The following is a 20,072-nucleotide window of genomic DNA, read 5'->3' as shown; positions in this document are numbered from 1 at the left end:
CTGTTAAAGTGTGCATATTCCTTGTAATATTATAAAAGTCATCAGTTACGGGAATTATTTTAATTTTTCTTGGCAGCAAGATACATCTCCCAATTTGTGGCACCATATAATCTCAACATATTAAAATTACACCCTCAAAGCCAACATATTTTCCAATGATTAATATGATTATAATGTACAATGTGTATGTATGACTTCAGAATCTATAATACATTATGGAAAACTTAAATTAATCATGTTAACTCTGTTTTACTGTGCATCAGCATTCCTATGCATGTAAATATGTATATTGATTAATATAGTGTACAGTAATTTGAAATAACTATAACGTGACCGTTACATAAGATACACATTATTTTTGATAGAACACAAAATACATGTACAAACTAAGCACTACATAAAACGGTGTTTCGAGCATGAATAATGTCGCTACGTACTGTTTCAGCGCTACTTTTGTTCTACGTTTTCCTACATTTTCTATATTTTCATTCCTAATTGTGTCCAACTTTTTCAAAAGGGTGTGCTGGACAGCCTGATTTTATAAAGAAGGGATGGGGCACCCAAACGTAAACAGCCCTAATATATCTTGTCAGAACGGAGACGGGCCAATATGTCAGTATACATAACTGGAGGGCCAAAGATGTGGTCCCCACCAACCCACCCTCTGGCTACGCCAGTTGTGAATTTTTTTTTCGTGTATGGCTTTGGTTTCATAAATAGGGCAAGTGCCGTATATCGGTTGATTCAAGCAGTGCAGCTATGTAAGAATACACCCCCATAAATATCGCAATCCCACAATCTAAACCACTGCCTGCATAATTTTGGCACAGGCGACTGTATCCTGCTATAGTTTTGTAACCTTTTGTGCATAAAATTTTGGTACACTGACAGCATTCCCACACGCCTTGTATTTTAATGTTACTGCTCACGTCCCCCCTTTTTGTTTTTTTAAACAAAACATTTAACTCAACCCGACCAAAAATAAAGACTCCACGGTTTTAAATGGGTCGAGGCCGGGTCGTCGCCGCACATTCTATTCTCTTGTTCCTCGGCATATCGGGATTCCATTAATATAAAAGTCGAACAACAACAACAACAAAAATTAAGATGAAAAAGAAGAAGAAAAAAGAAAGAAACAAGACATTTTAATTTATCAGTTCTGACAAGAAAAACGAGCATAGGATGTTTTAAATGTTCTTTTGGTTCGACGTTCACTTCCGGGTTCTTGTGCTTATATAAAATTTACTGAAGTAAAAATGTTTTCTTCGATTTAAATCACGTTGTCATCGTAAATGTACCCTGTAGTGAAATACTTGAATGTCTCCTCTTGTCGGCTTTTTATTTAAACAACGATATTTGTAAATAAATTAAGGCAGATCGGTTGATTTTGCTATCGACCTATGCGAATTGGCAGCCATTATTGAATGTTTGTCTAACCTTGCATTACGTGTCACGGGGGGCGTGGTTAACTCGTCATACGGAGGGGTCAATTGAAAAGAGTAGCCCATGAAGTGGCGACAGCTGGTTTCCTCTCTCAGTATCTGTGTGGTCCTTATAACCATATGTCTGATGCCATATAGCCATAAATAAAATGTGTTGAGTGTGTCGTTAAATAAGACATTTCCTCGGTGGTAAAGTGCTCACTTGGTGTGTGTTCGGTAAAAGATCGATCTCCATCGGTGGGCACATTTGGCTATCTCTTGTTCTCCAGTGCACCACGACTGGTATATCAAAGGCTGTGGTATATATATGTTAGCCTGTCTGTGGGATGGTGCATATAAAAGATCCCTTGCTATTAATGGAAAAATATAGCGCGTTTCCTGTCTAAGACTGTCAAAATTACTAAATAATTGACATCCAATAGCGGATGATTAAAAAAACAAAAAACTGTAACATGTCCCATGTGCAGTTAGAGTAAGTAAAACGTCCAGTTTTAAGGGGTCAAAGGAGTAATTGGAAAGAGTTTTTATATATTAAGATAATCAGAACGGTATAGGCAGAGTGTGATTGATAAGAAAGATGAATATTTTAAAAATAAAAAATTCTAAATTAATATTTTATTATTATTTAATTGTTTTAATTTATTATAATTATTTAATTGTTTTTGCAAAGATCTAGTCTAAGAGTAATCCTGAATGATTTATTTATTCACTGAATCATTTTCCAGTTTAAATTATAGTATAGACAGGACTTTCAATTCTGCAGAATTATTGTTTTTACTTAAATTAATATTACATGTTGCTATATATTTTGTTATTATTATATACAGCTAAACTCCTGTAAACCACGTAAACAGTTTGGCTTTAATGGGTATTCAGTTCAGAGAGATTCTGTTCTGTACTGATATATAAAAAGGGACCATCATCGAGAAACATCCGGTTTTGAAGGTTTTCCGCATAAGCAAATGGTGTATGACTGTTGAATATAACACAGTTTTAACACCATGTGATACTTGTCTTTTTGCCAGGATTTTGGATGTCAAAGTGCATCAAGATACGTCCACTTTATATATGATGGAATTCACAACCAGTATCGGTACGTACGTGTCTTCTTGTATACCACATACATCAGTGAATAATATTCTTAGCAGTAATGTGGGTTTTTTTTTACACATTTAATATGCATGTGTTCACAAACAGTAAGATCACTTATCTTCTCCATTTAACTTTTCATATATGATGACAGACAGTTTAACCATGTAACTCTCTGAACGGAGTGCATGCATGATGACCATCATGTACGTAATGCGTAGAGCTGGGCGGTTGCAAAATGTTATGTGGAAGGGAGGTGGGTGGATGTCTCATTTTTATTACTTCCCTATTCAGTCTTACTATAGTGATAAAGACATTTTTAAACCATGTGATAAATTTATCTTATATCTCACATATGTGCAATCTGGACCAGAACTTTTAAATGGGGAATTCCCTTTTTTATTTTTTACTGCAATTAGCGCCTTTTAGTTACTAACGTCAAACATACCACTCGATTGCTACGCGGTCTCATGGTATATATTCTTGTACAAAATAAACTTCTGCAATAAACTGGAAGCAAAAACAACATATGTATGTGTACATGTATATTTATTTACCAGTAAAGTAAATGAGCCCGTTCGTAGTAATTTTATGTTTTATACAGTAAAGTGAACCCTTTAGTAGTTATGTTATGTTTACACAGTAAAGTGAGCCCTTTAGTAGTTATGTTATGTTTACACAGTAAAGTGAGCCCTTTAGTAGTTATGTTATGTTTACACAGTAAAGTGAGCCCTTTAGTAGTTATTTTATGTTTACACAGTAAAGTGAGCCCTTTAGTAGTTATTTTATGTTTTACACAGTAAAATGAGCCCCTTCGTGGTCATTTTATGTTTTACACAGTAAAGTGAGCCCATTCATAGTCATTTATGTTTTACACAGTAAAGTGAGCCCCTTTGTGGTAATTTTATGTTTTACACAGTAAAGTGAGCCTTTAGTAGTCATGTTATGTTTACACAGTAAAGTGAGCCCTTTAGTAGTCATCAATGGGTTGTATTATGGTATGGCGTTGTCCGTCCATCTGTTAACTTTTTCTTGTCCAGACCATATCTTGCATACAGATGCATACAGGACCATCAAACCTCAAATGTAGGAACAACTTGGGATGGCGTTGTGTTGCGTACTATTACTAGGTCACTGTGGCCTATTTTTCATGGTCTACTGCACATACATGTAACAGTAAATCCTTGTCCAGATCATATCTTGCATACAGATACATATACATCAAACCACATGTAGGAACAACTTGGGATGGTGGTTGGTCCAAAACAAACTGTTCATCCATCCCATTGCAAACATTTCATATAATTAGAATTGAATCATACCATATATTCATTAATATAGATATGGTTTCCATCAAACTCATGATGGGTGTATCATGTACCTCAGTGGTACTCTTGTTTAGCCATGTTATGTTTACCCAGTAAAATGAGCCCCTTCATAGTCATTTTGTGTTTACACAGTTAAATGAGCCCCTTCATAGTCATTTTATGTTTACACAGTAAAATGAGCCCCTTCTTAGTCATTTATTGTTTACACAGTAACATGAGCCCCTTCATAGTCATTTTATGTTTACACAGTAAAATGATGCCCTTCATAGTCATTTTATGTTTACACAGTAACATGAGCCCCTTCATAGTCATTTTATGTTTACACAGTAAAATAAGCCCCTTCATAGTCATTTTATGTTTACACAGTAACATGAGCCCCTTCATAGTCATTTTATGTTTACACAGTAAAATGAGCCCCTTCATAGTCATTTTATATATGTACATGTATGTCCCTGACCTTGTAGCCATTGTTATAAGTTTTTGGCTAAATTATGAGCCTTCTAAATGAAGAACAGTTTCTTTCCAGCCCTTACCCAATTTCTAACAAAGCAATTTATCAAGGAGGGAAGTACAAAAAGGTAGACAAATACAGAAGTCTTCGATCAAGGTTTGCTTTGGACGACTATTATAATTTTGTGAGTGTTGTTTGTACATTACATGTATTAGTCCCCTACCAGTCCAACTGGAGGAAACTATAGGCTTTAATTATCTCCATCCTTCTGTCTGTCTGTCTGTGTGCATCTGATTGTCCGACATATAGTTTTACAGATGTTTTTTTCTTTCACAAAATTGCCTCAAAATATGGAGCTGACATTTTGTTTATAGCTTTATCATGTACCGTATTTTCCCATGTATTATGCGCACTTAAAAAAAAAAATACAGGTTAAAAATGGGGGTGCGCACTAAACATAACAATAGAAGAAAAAATATCTTTTAAAAATGTCCAGCGATCACCCATAAAAAAATCACCAATCTGTAGTTTACAGGTTATTGACAGTGTTCATTACAACGAAATGCTAAAACACTCTTAAAAATCACTTTTCACTTGTGATGGTTGTAATAAATACAAAATAAATGTACAAAAGTATCCATACCTCGCCAAAAAGTGCACAAAAATGACAAAACTGGACTGTAAATATTTTTAATTTCCATGATATTTAATTCGGCCATTTCCATCAAACCGGAAATACATGTATGCCACACTCCTATAAATTTAGAAATCGTGTGCATTCACGTTAGCCATGCGAACCAAATGTAATGTGTTATATTTTTGTTTCAATTTATTTATTAGTCATTTACGGTGTATGGGTATATAATTTTGTTTTGATTTATGGATGTGCGAGTCTGTCACATGTAAGTATGCAAGTACTGTGCTAAGTTTAATGTGACATGTAGGTCTATGTACTCAAGTACCTAACTTAAGTTTTAATTTATTTATTAGTCATTTACGGTGTATGGGTATATAATTTTGTTTTGATTTATGGATGTGTGAGTCTGTGACATGTAAGTACGCAAGTACTATGCTAAGTTTAATGTGACATGTAGGTTTATGTACTCGAGTACCTAACTTAAGTTTTGTTTCTTACTGCTGCTTTCGCTTTTCGTTAATTTTGGTGACGGGGAAAATGGTACATCTTGCATTCACCATCGATTTTGTGGTTTTTAAAAACAGTGTGCATTATATTGTGGTTCATGGGGTCTTTTTTTTTGGAATAAACTAACAAAGTGGGGGTGCACATTATGCACTGGTGTAGGGGTGCAACGATACGGTCAAAACTGTATTGCGATATAAGAAACTGTATTGCAATATGTATTGCAATATAGTTGATATTATTTAAATTTAATATTTATGGGTTAGTTTTTTTTAATGAAAACAGAAGGCATAACTTTTTAATGATCTTTATTAGTTTCAGCTGTCAGGCTAAATGTTTTTGGCCATATTTTAATTTTTTAACACAATACTAGTCTACTAGAACACTGGTGTGACGGTGTCACATTCGGAAATCCTTACTATCGGCCTTTTCCGTTGCTGCTCGCTTGACATGGAAATGTACGTATTGAGTCGCAATGTTTCGGCAGGTCGACCAAACCAGAGCCAAGGTTATTAGCCGAGGTATTTTGGACGATTGGCCAAAGTATTCCGAGTTCATTGAAAAACAGCGAAGTGTGATTCTCATTTGTTGGTTTATTTCTTTGAAGATGATAGCTGTAGCCATATTCCAACGTAAATGAACAATGAATGATAATGTGTAAGTAACAAAACATTTATTTGTAATTATCGTTAACTGGTTATTTTCATTGGACTTTTAACACATTTTGTTTAGAAGTTAGAACCAAGTATAACCGACCTATCACTTCGTATGCCAACAAGTAAGCCGACTACGCTTGACGTGATTGTTACATTTCCTGTCATCACCAGTTAATAAAATGATGTGGTTTTTGTTTGTTTGTTTGTTTGTTTGCCTATTTCAAGTCAAATAAGATACAAGGAAAAAAAAATAGCATATAAAAATCGCGATACACAAAACTGTACCGCGGTTCGTATCGAGCTGATCAATTATTGTGGTATACCGGTATACCGGTTATCGTTGTAGCACTACACCCGTGCGCATAATATATGGCAAAATATGGTACAGTTACAGATGAAGTTAACTGCTATGGTGATTTACACATTTTTCAGCGAGTTACGATTCTTAAGTAGCTTTTTGACAGTAAAACTGATATGCATAAATATTATCCAGATTCAGGTATTTTCATTTAATTCGGGCAAAAATCAGTCTGCCTCTCACTCCCCCCCCCCCCCCCCCCCACCCCACCCCTTACAAAAATGGGAACCCGTATGCCTATGGGTATATTTAATGCTTGCAAATATGCAGCAAATAATGACATCGACATGCAACTGATATCAGGGCTCAAACTTAACAGCAGCACTGACGGCACTTGTCGTAGCTACGATATGAATTTTACATGCATCATAGGTCAGGGGCTTTACTGATTGCATTTTTTTTGCCTGTTTTGCCTGTGGATAAAGTTTATTGGTGTCGGTTAAAATTTAAAGGATAATTTTGGGTTTTAATTTTACATTTAATTCTTGCAAAAGTTACTCGTTTGAAATTGCTGTTGTATGGGGATCAGCATTTTGTTTATGGCAGTAACTTTTCAAAATTGCTATAGGCAAGAAATTCTTTTAATTTCGAGCACTGCTCATGAGACTGACCATGTGCTTAGAATCAAACCCTTTCTGTTATTAATTTTTCTGTTACCATATTATGACTTTTAAATCAATGTATATATGTGTTGTTTGATGTTATTCTTGTTGTTTGACTACAGGATAGTAACTACCGTGTAGTTTATTTGTACATATATATCTTTTTTCATACAATGTATACTCGGGCATGGTAAGTTGTTGTTCTTGTTGTTATTTGAATATACAGTGAAACCCCTCTAAACCGGACACCTTCGGGACCAAGTAAAATGTCCGGCTATAAGAGATATCCCTTGTAGAAAGGTTATTTTCTGTACTGATTTTTAAAGAGGGACTGTGAAAAATGTCTGGTTTTGGGGGAATTCCGGTTTACAGAGTGTCTGGTTTTGAGAGGTTTCACTGTATTTTGTAGTTAGTTTATTTGTGTATCATTTCCATGCATTAGTTGTATAATTAAGCATATAAATAATTATTACCCCAGCGGTCACTCATAACAGGGAAAATATTTTCCATATTTTCTCAGTAAGAAATATTCTGCATTGGTTTAACGAACAATACTATTGGTCAATTTGACGCTTACAAACCAATGACTTTGTCGGTACTAAATATGACGTCATTACGATTTGACAAACCCTAAATGACGTCATGTAGTTTAAAGAGTTTGCGTTTACGGGTCTCTGTTTTTGGTGTTAAATCAATAACAAAATGTCCTTTTAATGCAATTCCTTATAGAGTTTTAAAGCAGAATAAAGAGAACTTGAGTGTTTTTTTAATTATTTATGAACGTGATTAAATTACAACGTTATAGTAATTCTCAGAACAGTGCGTATTTAGTGGTTTACATCATTTCTATACAGGTTGGCCTTCGTGCATGTGCGTGGAAAATAAAGGTTTTTAGAAAATAAAATAGCTGAGGTAATAAATAGAATAACAAACTCGGTTCCAGTTATTATCAAATTTATGTCCCTCGTGAAATAATTTTCACTCGGGACATAAATTTTATTTTTGTTATCCTCTATTTAATTAAGTGAGTTATTGGTCCCCCTGGAAGAGACATACTATGGGTTTCATCTCCGTCCTGCCTGCCTGTCTATCTGTCAAGTTCTGCCTGTCTGTCTGTCAGGTTCTGTCTGTCCGTCTGTCCCACATATAGTTTTCTGGCCTTTTGTTTTTTACATAATGCCTCAAGATATCGAGCTGACATTTTGTATATAGCTTTATCATTTATTGTTATAGTGATTTAACTATTTTTGACAGAGTTATGGCCCTTGACCTTAGAAGCTATGGGGAGCAAAATATTTTCATATAATGCCTCAGGATATCGAGCTGACATTTTGTATATAGCTTTATTATTTATTGTTATAGTGATTTAACTATTTTTGACAGAGTTATGGCCCTTGACCTTAGAAGCTATGGGGAGCAAAATATTTTCATATAATGCCTCAGGATATCGAGCTGACATTTTGTATATAGCTTTATCATTTATTGTTATAGTGATTTAACTATTTTTGACAGAGTTATGGCCCTTGACCGTAGAAGCTATGGGGAGCAAAATATTTTCATATAATTCCTCAAGATATTGAACAGAAGCTTTATCATGTACTGTAACAGATCAAGTTTGACTTTCATGGTGATTTATGGATTTTTAATAAATCGAGTTATGGCCCTTGAACTTAGGAAATAAAAAAGAATGTGGGGTCCGATTCGGGACTGCATGCACGTAATGCATGTATTGCTTTATCAGTACTCTCAGAATACTTGTTATTATATTAGTCCCCTATACCGGTCCTTGAGATATTGAACTGAAATTTTGCAGATCAAGTTTACCCCATCTACTAAATAAACTTCCTGTGGCGGGTGCCCCAAGTTCCTGGTGAAGAACCTCCTCTACCAACTCCTAGGGCTAAATATTTAAGAGTTCTGTAAATTTTAAATTTTTTGTTTAGAACCATCTAGCTGACTCAAAATGCGTCCAAAAATAAATGAAATAAATTAAATTTTTATATATTTTATTATTTTTCGGTAAGACGCAAATAAATTATAAAGGGTTCCCCTCCTTGTTTTGGATAAAATCAAAATTGTCCCACCTAATTTCTGCCCTGGATTGGACCCCTGGCCACCAGAGGCTGAACCCTGGGGCAGACATGCTCAAAATCTTCGTGGTACATGAGCATGTTAAAATATTATCGGATCGGATCAAGTTTACCATTCGTGACAATTTACCCATTTTTCACAGGGTTATGGCCCTTGATTTTAGGAGATAGAATTGTTTGAACTGGCCTCGGTGGTGTTTTGGTTAAGCTGTCAGACACAAGGCTGCAAGGTACCGCCTCCCACCCAGAGCGAGTTTTAACAACTCATTGGGTACGTGAGAGATCACTACACCCTCTTCTCTCTCATTAACAAGTAACAACTATAACCCGCTGTCCCGGACAGACAGCCCAGATAGCTGAGGTGTGTGTCCAGGACAGCGTGTTTGAACCTTAATTGGATGTAAGTACAAAAATAAAATGAAATGAAATTTGTTTGGCCATTAGGGGACTGTAGCAGTATTCGATCTGCATTAATTACCACAAATAATAATTACAGTTAACATTTTCAAAGATTTTAAACCATACACTGCATGCATGGTGGTGTGGATGGAATTAAACAAAATTAAAATATCCCTGGTCGGGGGATATATTACATGTACATGTATATAGCAAAGAGACATCTGCTTTGATTGCTCTGAAAATGTTGATAATATTGTCTATGGCTCCTAAATCGAATAAGTAGATTAATTAATCATTGTTTAAATGTCTTCATAAGGTTTATTAATTAGGTTTAATCTGTCTATATATAGACACCAAATATTATTAGCATTTTGAAATATTTGCTTAAAACAATCAGTAGCCATGCATATACATTCATGCGTGTTTCAGTTAGAAAAACAGGAATTATGATGCAAATTGCACTCTATTTACAAACAAAGTGCAGTTTTTTAATTAGCTTTTTGGTGAAATTAATTTGCCAAATTGAAACTTTATAATTTGGAATTGCCAATTTGGCAATTTAAGCAACAGCATATTAACCTTAATTAGGCTATATATTTATACAGTTCAGGGCATGTATTGCATGACAAATGAATAAAACTGTCAACTTAGATTGTAGGTTGTTATTCATATTTAAATCTAGTATCTGATTTTTGGTATGCATATATATATTTATATATATATATATATATATATATATGCATAATTAAATAAATTCACATTTAGGCTGTTTGCATAGTACAATCTAGGCATCGTGCATGCCAATTTTTTTACTCTTATCAGGCAGATAGGCATTAATTATTATCTGCTCCTCATGCATATGACGCCTGTTAATTTTTTATATATTTTTTCAGGATTCTCGACAGAAGAGGGGAATTCAGAAAAATGGTTCATTGACTCTAAACGGGTAATTCCTCTAATTTAACGCATTTAACATGCAAACATATTTTTAAGCCTGCCCATATTTTCAAACATATATATATATATATATATATATATATATATATATATATACACACATACACGCAGTTGAACCTGTATATAATGGCCACTCAAGGGACCTGACAAAAGTGGCCTTTACTGACAGGTGGCTGTTATATATAGGTAAAGGAAACTATATCAGGCATGACAATCTACCTTTTAGGTCGTTTCTGTGAATTGTCCAAATCCGAGGAGGTTTTTTTGGGGGGTGTAGGTACCTTTATTTTGTCACTCAGATGGTCTAAATATATTTTTCTCAAATTTCTAATCTGCTTTTGTGCCGTGTTGGGTTACTTCACGCTTTAGACCTCCCCCTCACAGTCTTTGGCCATGTATATACTGTCCCCTTCGCGCACAGTTCGCAAAGCTTTCAGCTGATTTCATCAAGTGTCATTGTCATGCCTGCTATATATAAAATAGTTTACTTTAAAAAAAAGACTACTAAACTGGAATGCATAAAATATCAACAGTCGCTAATAAAGATATAATAAGAGAGAGAGAACAACATAATTTTGACTACATAAATCTATTCAAAGCATAAATTTAATATGTTTTGTTGAAAAACTCTCTTATTATAAACCTTTTCAAAAAGTCATTTATCTTTGATTGATTTCTACTGCATTCTGTTATCTATTAAATCAGTCTGCGAGTCACAAAACGTCCCAGGTACGAAATCATTACACATTAACAAAAGAGCAAGTTTGCCAATGTGTAATGACTGCAGAACAAACATCGTGTCATACTACCGGAACTGCTTGTCTGACAGGCAGCAGTCACAGATCGTGGTACACCCTACCTGTATATCGGTGCTGATGACTTGAATATATATATATGTAAATTCAACACCTGATTCAGATACCAGGGGCGAGACGTAGCCCAGTGGTAAAGGGCTCACTCAGTTGGCCCATTGGGCTTTTTCTCGCTCCAGCCAGTGCACCACGACTGGTATATCAAAGGCTGTGGTATGTGTTATCCTGTCTGGGATGGTGCATATAAAAGTTCCCTTGCTGCTAATCGAAAAGAATAGCCCATGAAGTGGCGACAACGGGTTTCCTCCCTCAATACCTGTGTGGTCCTTAACCATGTGTCCAACGCCATATAACCGTAAATAAAATGTGTTGAGTGCGTTGTTAAATAAACCATTTCCTTCCTTCCTTATTCAGATACCGTATAAGATGCAAATACGATTACTGTTAACTTAATTACAACAATAACTTTATATTGTGACTGCAACAGGTCAGTGTGTGTATGTATCTTGTGACCGTTTTGGCAAGCTCATCTGTCCACTTTTGACAATACAATTTTAGTAATTGAAATTTTGTGGCCGTTATAGTAGGTTCAACCATTCATTTTGGTCAAAACATTGTGGCCACAGGCCGCATTGAACAGGTGTCTGTTATATACAGGTAAAATAAATGTATTGGGTGGGATTTATGGTGGCAATTATGGATAGGTAAGGACAGATGACCATTATGTACAGGTGGCCGTTAGACCAGTCTCGACTGTATATACATATACACATGTATGTATATCTTAGCACTACGAAATTGTAAAACCATCATAAGCTATGACATCACTATGTATGTGCTATACATTGACGTCATACTAGCTAGCTAGCCTACGATATATATGTTTTTACAATTGTGTAGCGCTAAGATCTCCAGTTGGAGAATTATGCTAGAGAAATTACCAGGAGTTAAACACAGCTATACACGTGTATATATATATATATATATGTGTGTGTGTGTGTGTATATATATATATATATATCCCTCAAAATTTGCTACAGCTGTAAATAATTATGCTGTCAAAAGAATTTTGTTTTGCAAATATATTTTTTTTCTTTCTCTTATACATGTACATGTATTAGTTACATGATATTTACTTTATTATTTGCACTAAACTAGCAGCATTTCAAGGGACCAGTTAAAATAAGTTCTTATATTTTATAGCTGGCTCAGGTTGTTAAATTTCAATAGCCGTCAGATATCACACGTATATGTCCTCATGATATAAATTCTGTATAATACATGTTATGCATACAGTATCCAAAACGGATTTCCTAGCTACAGATTTTGAAAAAAAATTGAGAAAATATAATTTGTAACTGTTTAGTGTTATACATGTATATACCAACGCAGGCCGACCAACTTTCCGGAATTTTCATCACGTACTCAGAATTACAGAATAGATGCCAAATATCCGGAATTTTTTTCAAATTCACTCGAAGTGGGTTATTTTTAAGCAACTAATTCTTATTATATTCTACATTCTTAGAATTAAATATCTTTATAACTCATTTCAACCTGAGCTCCGATTTGTCTAGTTTTGTGCCATTAACGAGGCTGCGGGCGTATGTCTATTGTCAACAGCCGACCAATGAAAATGTCGAGTAAACTGAAGCCATAATTATATGAAATATTTTCTTTCTTATTTTTTATGCTCGAATAGTTTATGTAATTCATTTTAAAGATATTTTAAATATCAAATCATAGACGTATATTCCTACGGGGCAGGCATCGGTTCTATGGCGATGTATGCAATTTTGCCACTGTGGATGAAAGCATGAATATATAACAGAAGAATGCTACGATCATACAAAAAAAAAAAAAAAAAAAAAAAAAAATGACAATTGTCTTCTTTCCATTCACATGCAACATTAGACTAAATAATATTTGGCCACCACTAATCTATTATATGACGAATCCATGATATTAATATACCTACCGATATTAGTTTATTCAAGTAAGTTAAATTATAATTTAAAAAATTGTACACTGGCTTCCCAAAAGTGTTACTGTAATAGTAAAGTAAGCGTAATGCAAAACGGCAGCCAGTCTTAGTGAGGGTGGCAGACGTTTCGTCCCTGAACAGTTCGCCACAAATCAGTTCGACCCCACTACATGCATATGATGAAATAGTGCATATGTGGCAGTGTACCTACATAAAAAATAACATTGGTCCCAAGTTTGTTTGTCATTTTATTGCTAATCTGTAGATTGGAGTCTTAAACTGTAATAGAATATTTGCGAATAAAGTGGGGGTGGGGGGGGGGGGGGGGGTTTTGTGTGTACTTGATGATTTTTGGTGTGTGTAGATTGGGGTGGTGGTGGTGGTTCTTTTTATGAGGAAGTTCCAGTTCACATATAAATAATGATATACTCATTGACATTTTTCACACTGTTTAAAATTACTTTTATGAAAATATTTTCGCTTGCTTTCGTTAAATAAACCATTTCCTTCCTTTTCTCACGCTTTAAATTATTGTTTTGAAAAGGGTGTTCACGCGCATAAAAATTAAAATATCAGAAAATTACGGAAAAATATTTCCATTAGGTTGGTTGCCCTGCCAACGAGACGTCAGCGATAGAAATAAACAGAATGTTTCACTAGTCCACCGGACAAGTACATCTAGAAATCTACTTGTTCACCAATATTTTTACTTGTCCTAATAACTGGTTTGTTTTATTCAAGTACCGTATATTGCCATATATTAGCCGACTCCTTGTATAAGCTGACCTTTTAGTTTGACCTAAATATCAAGTAAAATATCATTGGCCTTAAATTATGTATAAGCGGAAGTCTTCTTTTGTCCAGTTGTACATTGTATTGATTTCAATAATACTGTCAACAAATAGACTTGTGCTTTTCTTTTTAATTATATTTTCTTCCCCTTTAATTATTACAGACACGGTAATCGTTATCGCAATGCTAGCATCTTCCATGCCTTGCAAAACTAATTTAGCACTGATAAATCATAACACAAAAATAAACAATTCAAGCTGAAACAACATACATGTATAAGTAATTTAATTATTCACTGGACAACAAATAATAAACTCATTAAGGCGTGTTTAATCCCAGTTTTCCCCCACACAGAAAGAAATGATTCTGTGGTCCATGACTGTTGTTTATACAAAATCATGTGATCCAATCAAATAAGAGCTTATAAAATGATACTGACAGAGGTGTCAAACAAAGATGGCGGAATACATTTTTACCATTGAAATGATAATAGAACCAGTAATTTTTATTATTATTCATCAAACAATTAATGCATGAAAGAAAAAAAAACCTACATAATACTGCATGATGGGTGTGTTTTATTTATATTGTGCACAAATTACTGTTACATAAGCTGTGAAAGGCTAAGGGTCTGATCAAAATTTTTAAGTCTGGGTCGGGAGCGTATTCGATCGGAATTTTATGAATCAATTTGTTGCCTCCGTACATGTATAAGCCGACTGTCTTCTTTTGGAAAGTATTTCTAGACTTCAAAAGGTGGCTAATACACAGCAATATACGGTACAAGGAAAGTGTTTTTGATTTCTCGAAATGAAGCTACATTGAACAAGTTGTACTTGTCCACTGGACAACCATGCACAGAGATACATTTTACTTGTCTGAGTAAATTTTCACTTGTCAGGACAATCGGATAAATGCTTATTTCGTATGCTGGACGTTAATTGTGAATTGCATATATTGGAGCTTATAATTGTTTCTATCGTATGATCTGGTAACTGATAGTGAAAGTGCACAAGTTTATATTAAAACAGTTTTGTTTGTATTTTGCATTGTAGTGAAAAATACCAAAAGATGGAAAGGTGATATTTGTAGATTATTTTAAAAACATCTAAAATTTAAGGACTTGCCTGGTGCATGCATGGATCGATTTTTGTGTTGGGCTATTTCTTGTTCCAGCCAGTGCACCACGACATACATGTATTTTAAAGGCCATGATAAATTAAGTTGTTATACTATTCTGGCATAGTATATATATATATAGGTTAATGGTGGACAGTGTGATGACCGCTAATGGTAGAATTTCGACTCCTGCGTTGGATGGTTATGAAATGTTTATGTCTTATTTTCGTGGATCAAGAATCCAGTGATATTGCTCATATTGAAACCGATGAATTCAAAGACATATATTTGTTATAAGAAAGTTTACAGGCAGACGTACTATTAAAATGTTCTAATCTAATGAATATTGTGTTGTGCTGATAAGTAACAGTGAGCAGAATAATGTACTAAATGCAGTGACTGACGTTTGACGAGCGAGATCGCGCCACGCCTGTATAACACCCGTAAAACATTTCGCAGCACGAAAAAACGCTCCCCTTAACAAATTTGCAATATGAAAATTTTATACTGTTAACTTATATAATTTTTGAGAAATTGAAACTGAAACCAAAAGTTTTCATTCAGAAAAAGAAAAAAGTGGTGTCTTCCTTAATATAACATGTATCAAAAAGAAAGAAAGAAATGTTTTATTTAGCGATGCACTCAACACATTTTATTTACGGTTATATGACGTCAGACATATGGTTAAGGACCACACAGATTTTAAGAGGAAACCCGCTGTCGCCACTACATAGGCTACTCTTTCCGATTAATAGCAAGGGATCTTTTATTTGTACTTCCCACAGGCAGGATAGCACAAACCATGGCCTTTGTTGAACCAGTTATGGATCAATGGTTGGTGTAAGTGGTTTACACCTACCCATTGAGCCTTGTGGAGCACTCACTCAGGGTTTGGAGTCGGTATCTGGATTAAAAAGCCCATGCCTCGACTGGGATCCAAACCCAGTACCTACCAGCCTGTAGACCGATGGCCTAACCACGATGCCACCGAGGCCGGTATAACATGTATCAACTGTTTTCATTGGATGTATGTAAGCGGAAGTCGTATGCTGATCATTCGGAACACTTCGGCCTATTTCTATTCCTAATCAGCTGATGTGTTCTGAATTATCACATATTTGCAGAACGGGCGCGCGATATTGCTATGTTTACTTACTTGTTTATTTACTAGTAACTCCTTGTTATATTTAATTATCGGCTTAATTACTTTCAAAATGTTTGCGTGTTGTCAGAGGGCGGAAATTGGGGTTTGCAGCATTTGTCGCGTAAACTTGTTAATTTTAATAGGACTAAAATGAAAAGTAAGGATGGTTAGTATAATTATAAATGACAGTGAAATATGCACAGATGTTAATTTTATTGTTGTATATTATTATCAGTTTAGTGACATTTACATTTTAACAATTAAGTTATGCTAATTTCTGAGGAGAGCAATGACTTTCGCAAAACAAATTGATGGAAGCTTTTTTGAGCTTCTGAACATTTTCAAATGGCAATCACTGTAAATGTGTAATAGTTAGTAAGGTAACAAATGACCAACCTGAATGAGTTGTTAAGCTACGTTTGGAAAGTTGGACAATGCCATGTGCTGAAAGGGGACGTTACTCTTATTTTTGTGCCAGGAAATATTCTGCTGATAATATGAAAAGCACCTGTTTGGGGTCAGTGATATTTTGAAGGAAGAAAATGTTTCATTTAACAACGCACTCAACACATTTTATTTATGGTTATATGGCGTCGGAGAAGATGATATTTTGAAATAATTTGATTGGTTAATGGATCAAATCCTGTGGTTAATTATGCAGAGATTAGATGGTAAAGGTCAGATATTCTGCAAGTACATTGTATATAAGGCAAACAAGGACGATGTTGCTCAAACTTAACGTGACAGGTCAGAGACAGTTGAGCTAGCACCCTAGTGGAAAGTGGAAGAACATTGTTCCAGCATGAGTTGCCTCCAGCTTGTGTTGCACGGGCTTCTTAATTGTGGTCAGGGCCTGTGCTTATAAAACTTTTAAGAGTCCAGACTCGATCTGTAATGATGTCACACACAAGCAATTTGTATGGCTTTGTCATGACATTAGTGTCTCAGATTCTAGCTATTACATACAGTCTTTGAGTTTAGATTCCGAAAGTTTTATAAGCACCAGGCCTGATGTCACTGGGTCTGGATGCAGAGATTTGACTTATGGTATATAAAAGATCCCTATACTGCTGCTGTTGAAAAAATGTAGTGTGTGTTTTCTCTCTAAGACTGCACACATGTACATGAATGTAAGAATTACCCAATGTTTGACATCCAATAGGCTGATGATTAATAAATCAATGGTGTCGTTAAGCAAAACTTTCATTCTTTATCGGGGTTTTTTTTTTACAATAAAGGAACCAAATCATGATTTAGTATGTTATGCTATCCTACACCGAAATATTGTGGCCCAACACCAGAGCTGTACCCTGATCAAAATCCTAGGGGTGGGGTTTGGGGGGGGGGGGGGGGGCACTACTTTTTATAAACAAATGAAACACTATACAAATTAAACCCTGATGTGTATGCTATTTTCTGGAGTAAAAAAAAAAAGTGAGATTCTCAGGGGGCAACGTACTCTTTCCCCCCCCCCACGGAGGATGGTACGGCCCTGAACACATCACTGTGTGGTTTGTGTTGGTGCATGTGGGTCACACCTAACTATGTGGAGTATCTGAGGTCTCATTTCAGTAAAAATTGCACAGTGGGTCAAATTAGGATACTTTGTTGTGAAAATGTATCGAACATGATTTAATTATGTTAAAATGACGGTAGTTTGCAGACAATTCAATTCTCTTTAAAATGTGAGTTATTTTTTAAAAATTTGTCATCATGTTCAAAAGGTAATGCAATTTATGTGAATGTACTAGTTCATTATGCTTGTTTTTATACCTCATGCTATAAAAATTAAGTGAAATAATATGTTGCACAGAATTTTCTCACAAATAATTAGTATATACATGTATCATTAGAAATAACAAGTGCAATATTTTTCAATGTTACAAAAATTTTACAAAATTAAGGCAACATTTACGTTTATCACAAAAAAAATCTGTAGTGTCCGTAACCATCTAATAGTTTTTGAATGTTACATCCATTTGAGGGTTACAAGTCAGATGTACGGAGAAACTCTGCAAAGTAATAGAAATGTGAAGTACATGTAGCTGAAGGATTTTAAAATAATACGCACTGAAGGTGGATTTGTAGTGTCTGTAACTGTAGTGTCCGTAACCTTTCGAAAAGCATCATTACAAATTTAAATACTTTATAAAAATATAAAAAATTTTACTTAATTTTTCTTGTATTTTATTTTGTACGGCTACAATAGGTTAAAATAAGAACAAACATAAATAATATAGCTGAATTTGTAATTGTTATTTTCATCCAATTAACATCGACCTCTAAAAATAACAAAATTATGACTAGCAGGACAATCCTTACCGTATGTTGAAAATATTTCTGAATTGTGTTGAGTGTTCAGCTAATTTTTAACTTGCATAACCAATTAAGTTCACAATCAGCCATAACACTGAAGATAGAATCCTACCAATAACATACTACTAGAGGTACTTTACATTCAGTGAGGATTCTCTGTAGTGTCCGTAACCAAACAATTAATATAGAAACGTTGTGGTCAAATGTAACTTTCCCACAACTAAGTGATTAAAAGTCAACAGTAATACCAGTAAGATATAGATTACATATGAATGTGATATATTTTTGCAATTACCATTTTATTACCAGTACTTTTTTTTTTTTAGACTTTAAAGGCATACTGTCACGGATTTAAGGACCTTATTTCTCTAAAAATTGATAATATATAAAAATTACATTAATTGTTGGAAACCAAATCTAGCTATCGCATAACCGTAACTGAACCACGATGGAGTGAAATCCATGTCATGCCTCTCAACAATTTTAGGTTTTGAATTACGGACCATTGCCATAATTCAATTATTTTTACAAAATGTCATGAATAAATTGAGTATGGTGCTCATGAAGATGGTTGAATAAAGTACATTTAGGGACAAATCAAGTTATATTTGTTCAGGTAATACTTTGTTAGATCATTAAATAGGTCAGTGGTCTGTGACAATATGCCTTTAAGGTGAAAAGAAGAAGAAAAAGAGTCAAATCTTTCATAAAATTTACTTTTACAAAAAAGTCATATATATAGTAAACAAATTAAGTTACAATGAAACATAATACAAGTAGCAATTTTGATACTCACATCTGAAATGTTAATATTTTGAAAATAAATATGTTCAGTTCATTGGTTATGGACACTACCAGCTGTCACAACATGCCATGAACAGTAGATTTGCAGCTGATGAAATGGAAATCATTAATATAATCATCTCAAACATTTTAAAACTGTATTTTTTAAATATATATGGAAAATGTTTCTTGTTTTGTTTCAAACCTTTTATAGTTATATTTAAAGTTGAATGATTTTGTGTCAATTTATGATTGCCATTAGTTTACAAATGTTACTGTTTACTTGGTGTTAACAAAGTTATAATTTATTAATTCTGACTGTTTCATGAACATTTTAAGCTAAAGAATGCACTTTAATACTTTTTGACATACTGTTTAAATGTACATTATGAATTTGCATACTGTGTATGTTCATTATGATTTTATATGTAAAACTCAAGTTTTATTTGGTATTATGTCCATAACCAAATATTAACTGACTTGTACTATTTCAGGTTCTTTGCCTGTCTAAGTTGTGTTTAAATCAGTATATTGTGCCTTTAAGATAACCCTATTACAAATAGTTGGTAATGGAACTATAAGTTTAAGATATCTTAGCACAAATGATAA

The 20,072-nt window shown here is 34.3% G+C and overlaps 1 protein-coding gene across 2 annotated transcripts in view; it reads left to right on the top strand.

The window, feature by feature from the left end:
- LOC121387463 overlaps positions 1–20,072 on the top strand; it is a 77,973-nt gene that overhangs the window by 31,715 nt on the left and 26,186 nt on the right. For both annotated transcript variants that reach the window (XM_041518585.1, XM_041518584.1), the window contains exons 14-16: positions 2,468–2,535; positions 4,386–4,494; positions 10,450–10,502. In XM_041518585.1, coding sequence (XP_041374519.1) covers positions 2,468–2,535; positions 4,386–4,494; positions 10,450–10,502 — 230 coding nt within the window. The remainder of the gene's footprint in view (positions 1–2,467; positions 2,536–4,385; positions 4,495–10,449; positions 10,503–20,072) is intronic.

The sequence above is a fragment of the Gigantopelta aegis genome, chromosome 13 (assembly GCF_016097555.1).
Source record: "Gigantopelta aegis isolate Gae_Host chromosome 13, Gae_host_genome, whole genome shotgun sequence".
Lineage (NCBI taxonomy): Eukaryota > Metazoa > Mollusca > Gastropoda > Neomphalida > Peltospiridae > Gigantopelta > Gigantopelta aegis.
The sequence above is the reverse complement of the archived record's forward strand: the minus strand, read 5'-3'. Positions and strand labels throughout refer to the sequence as shown.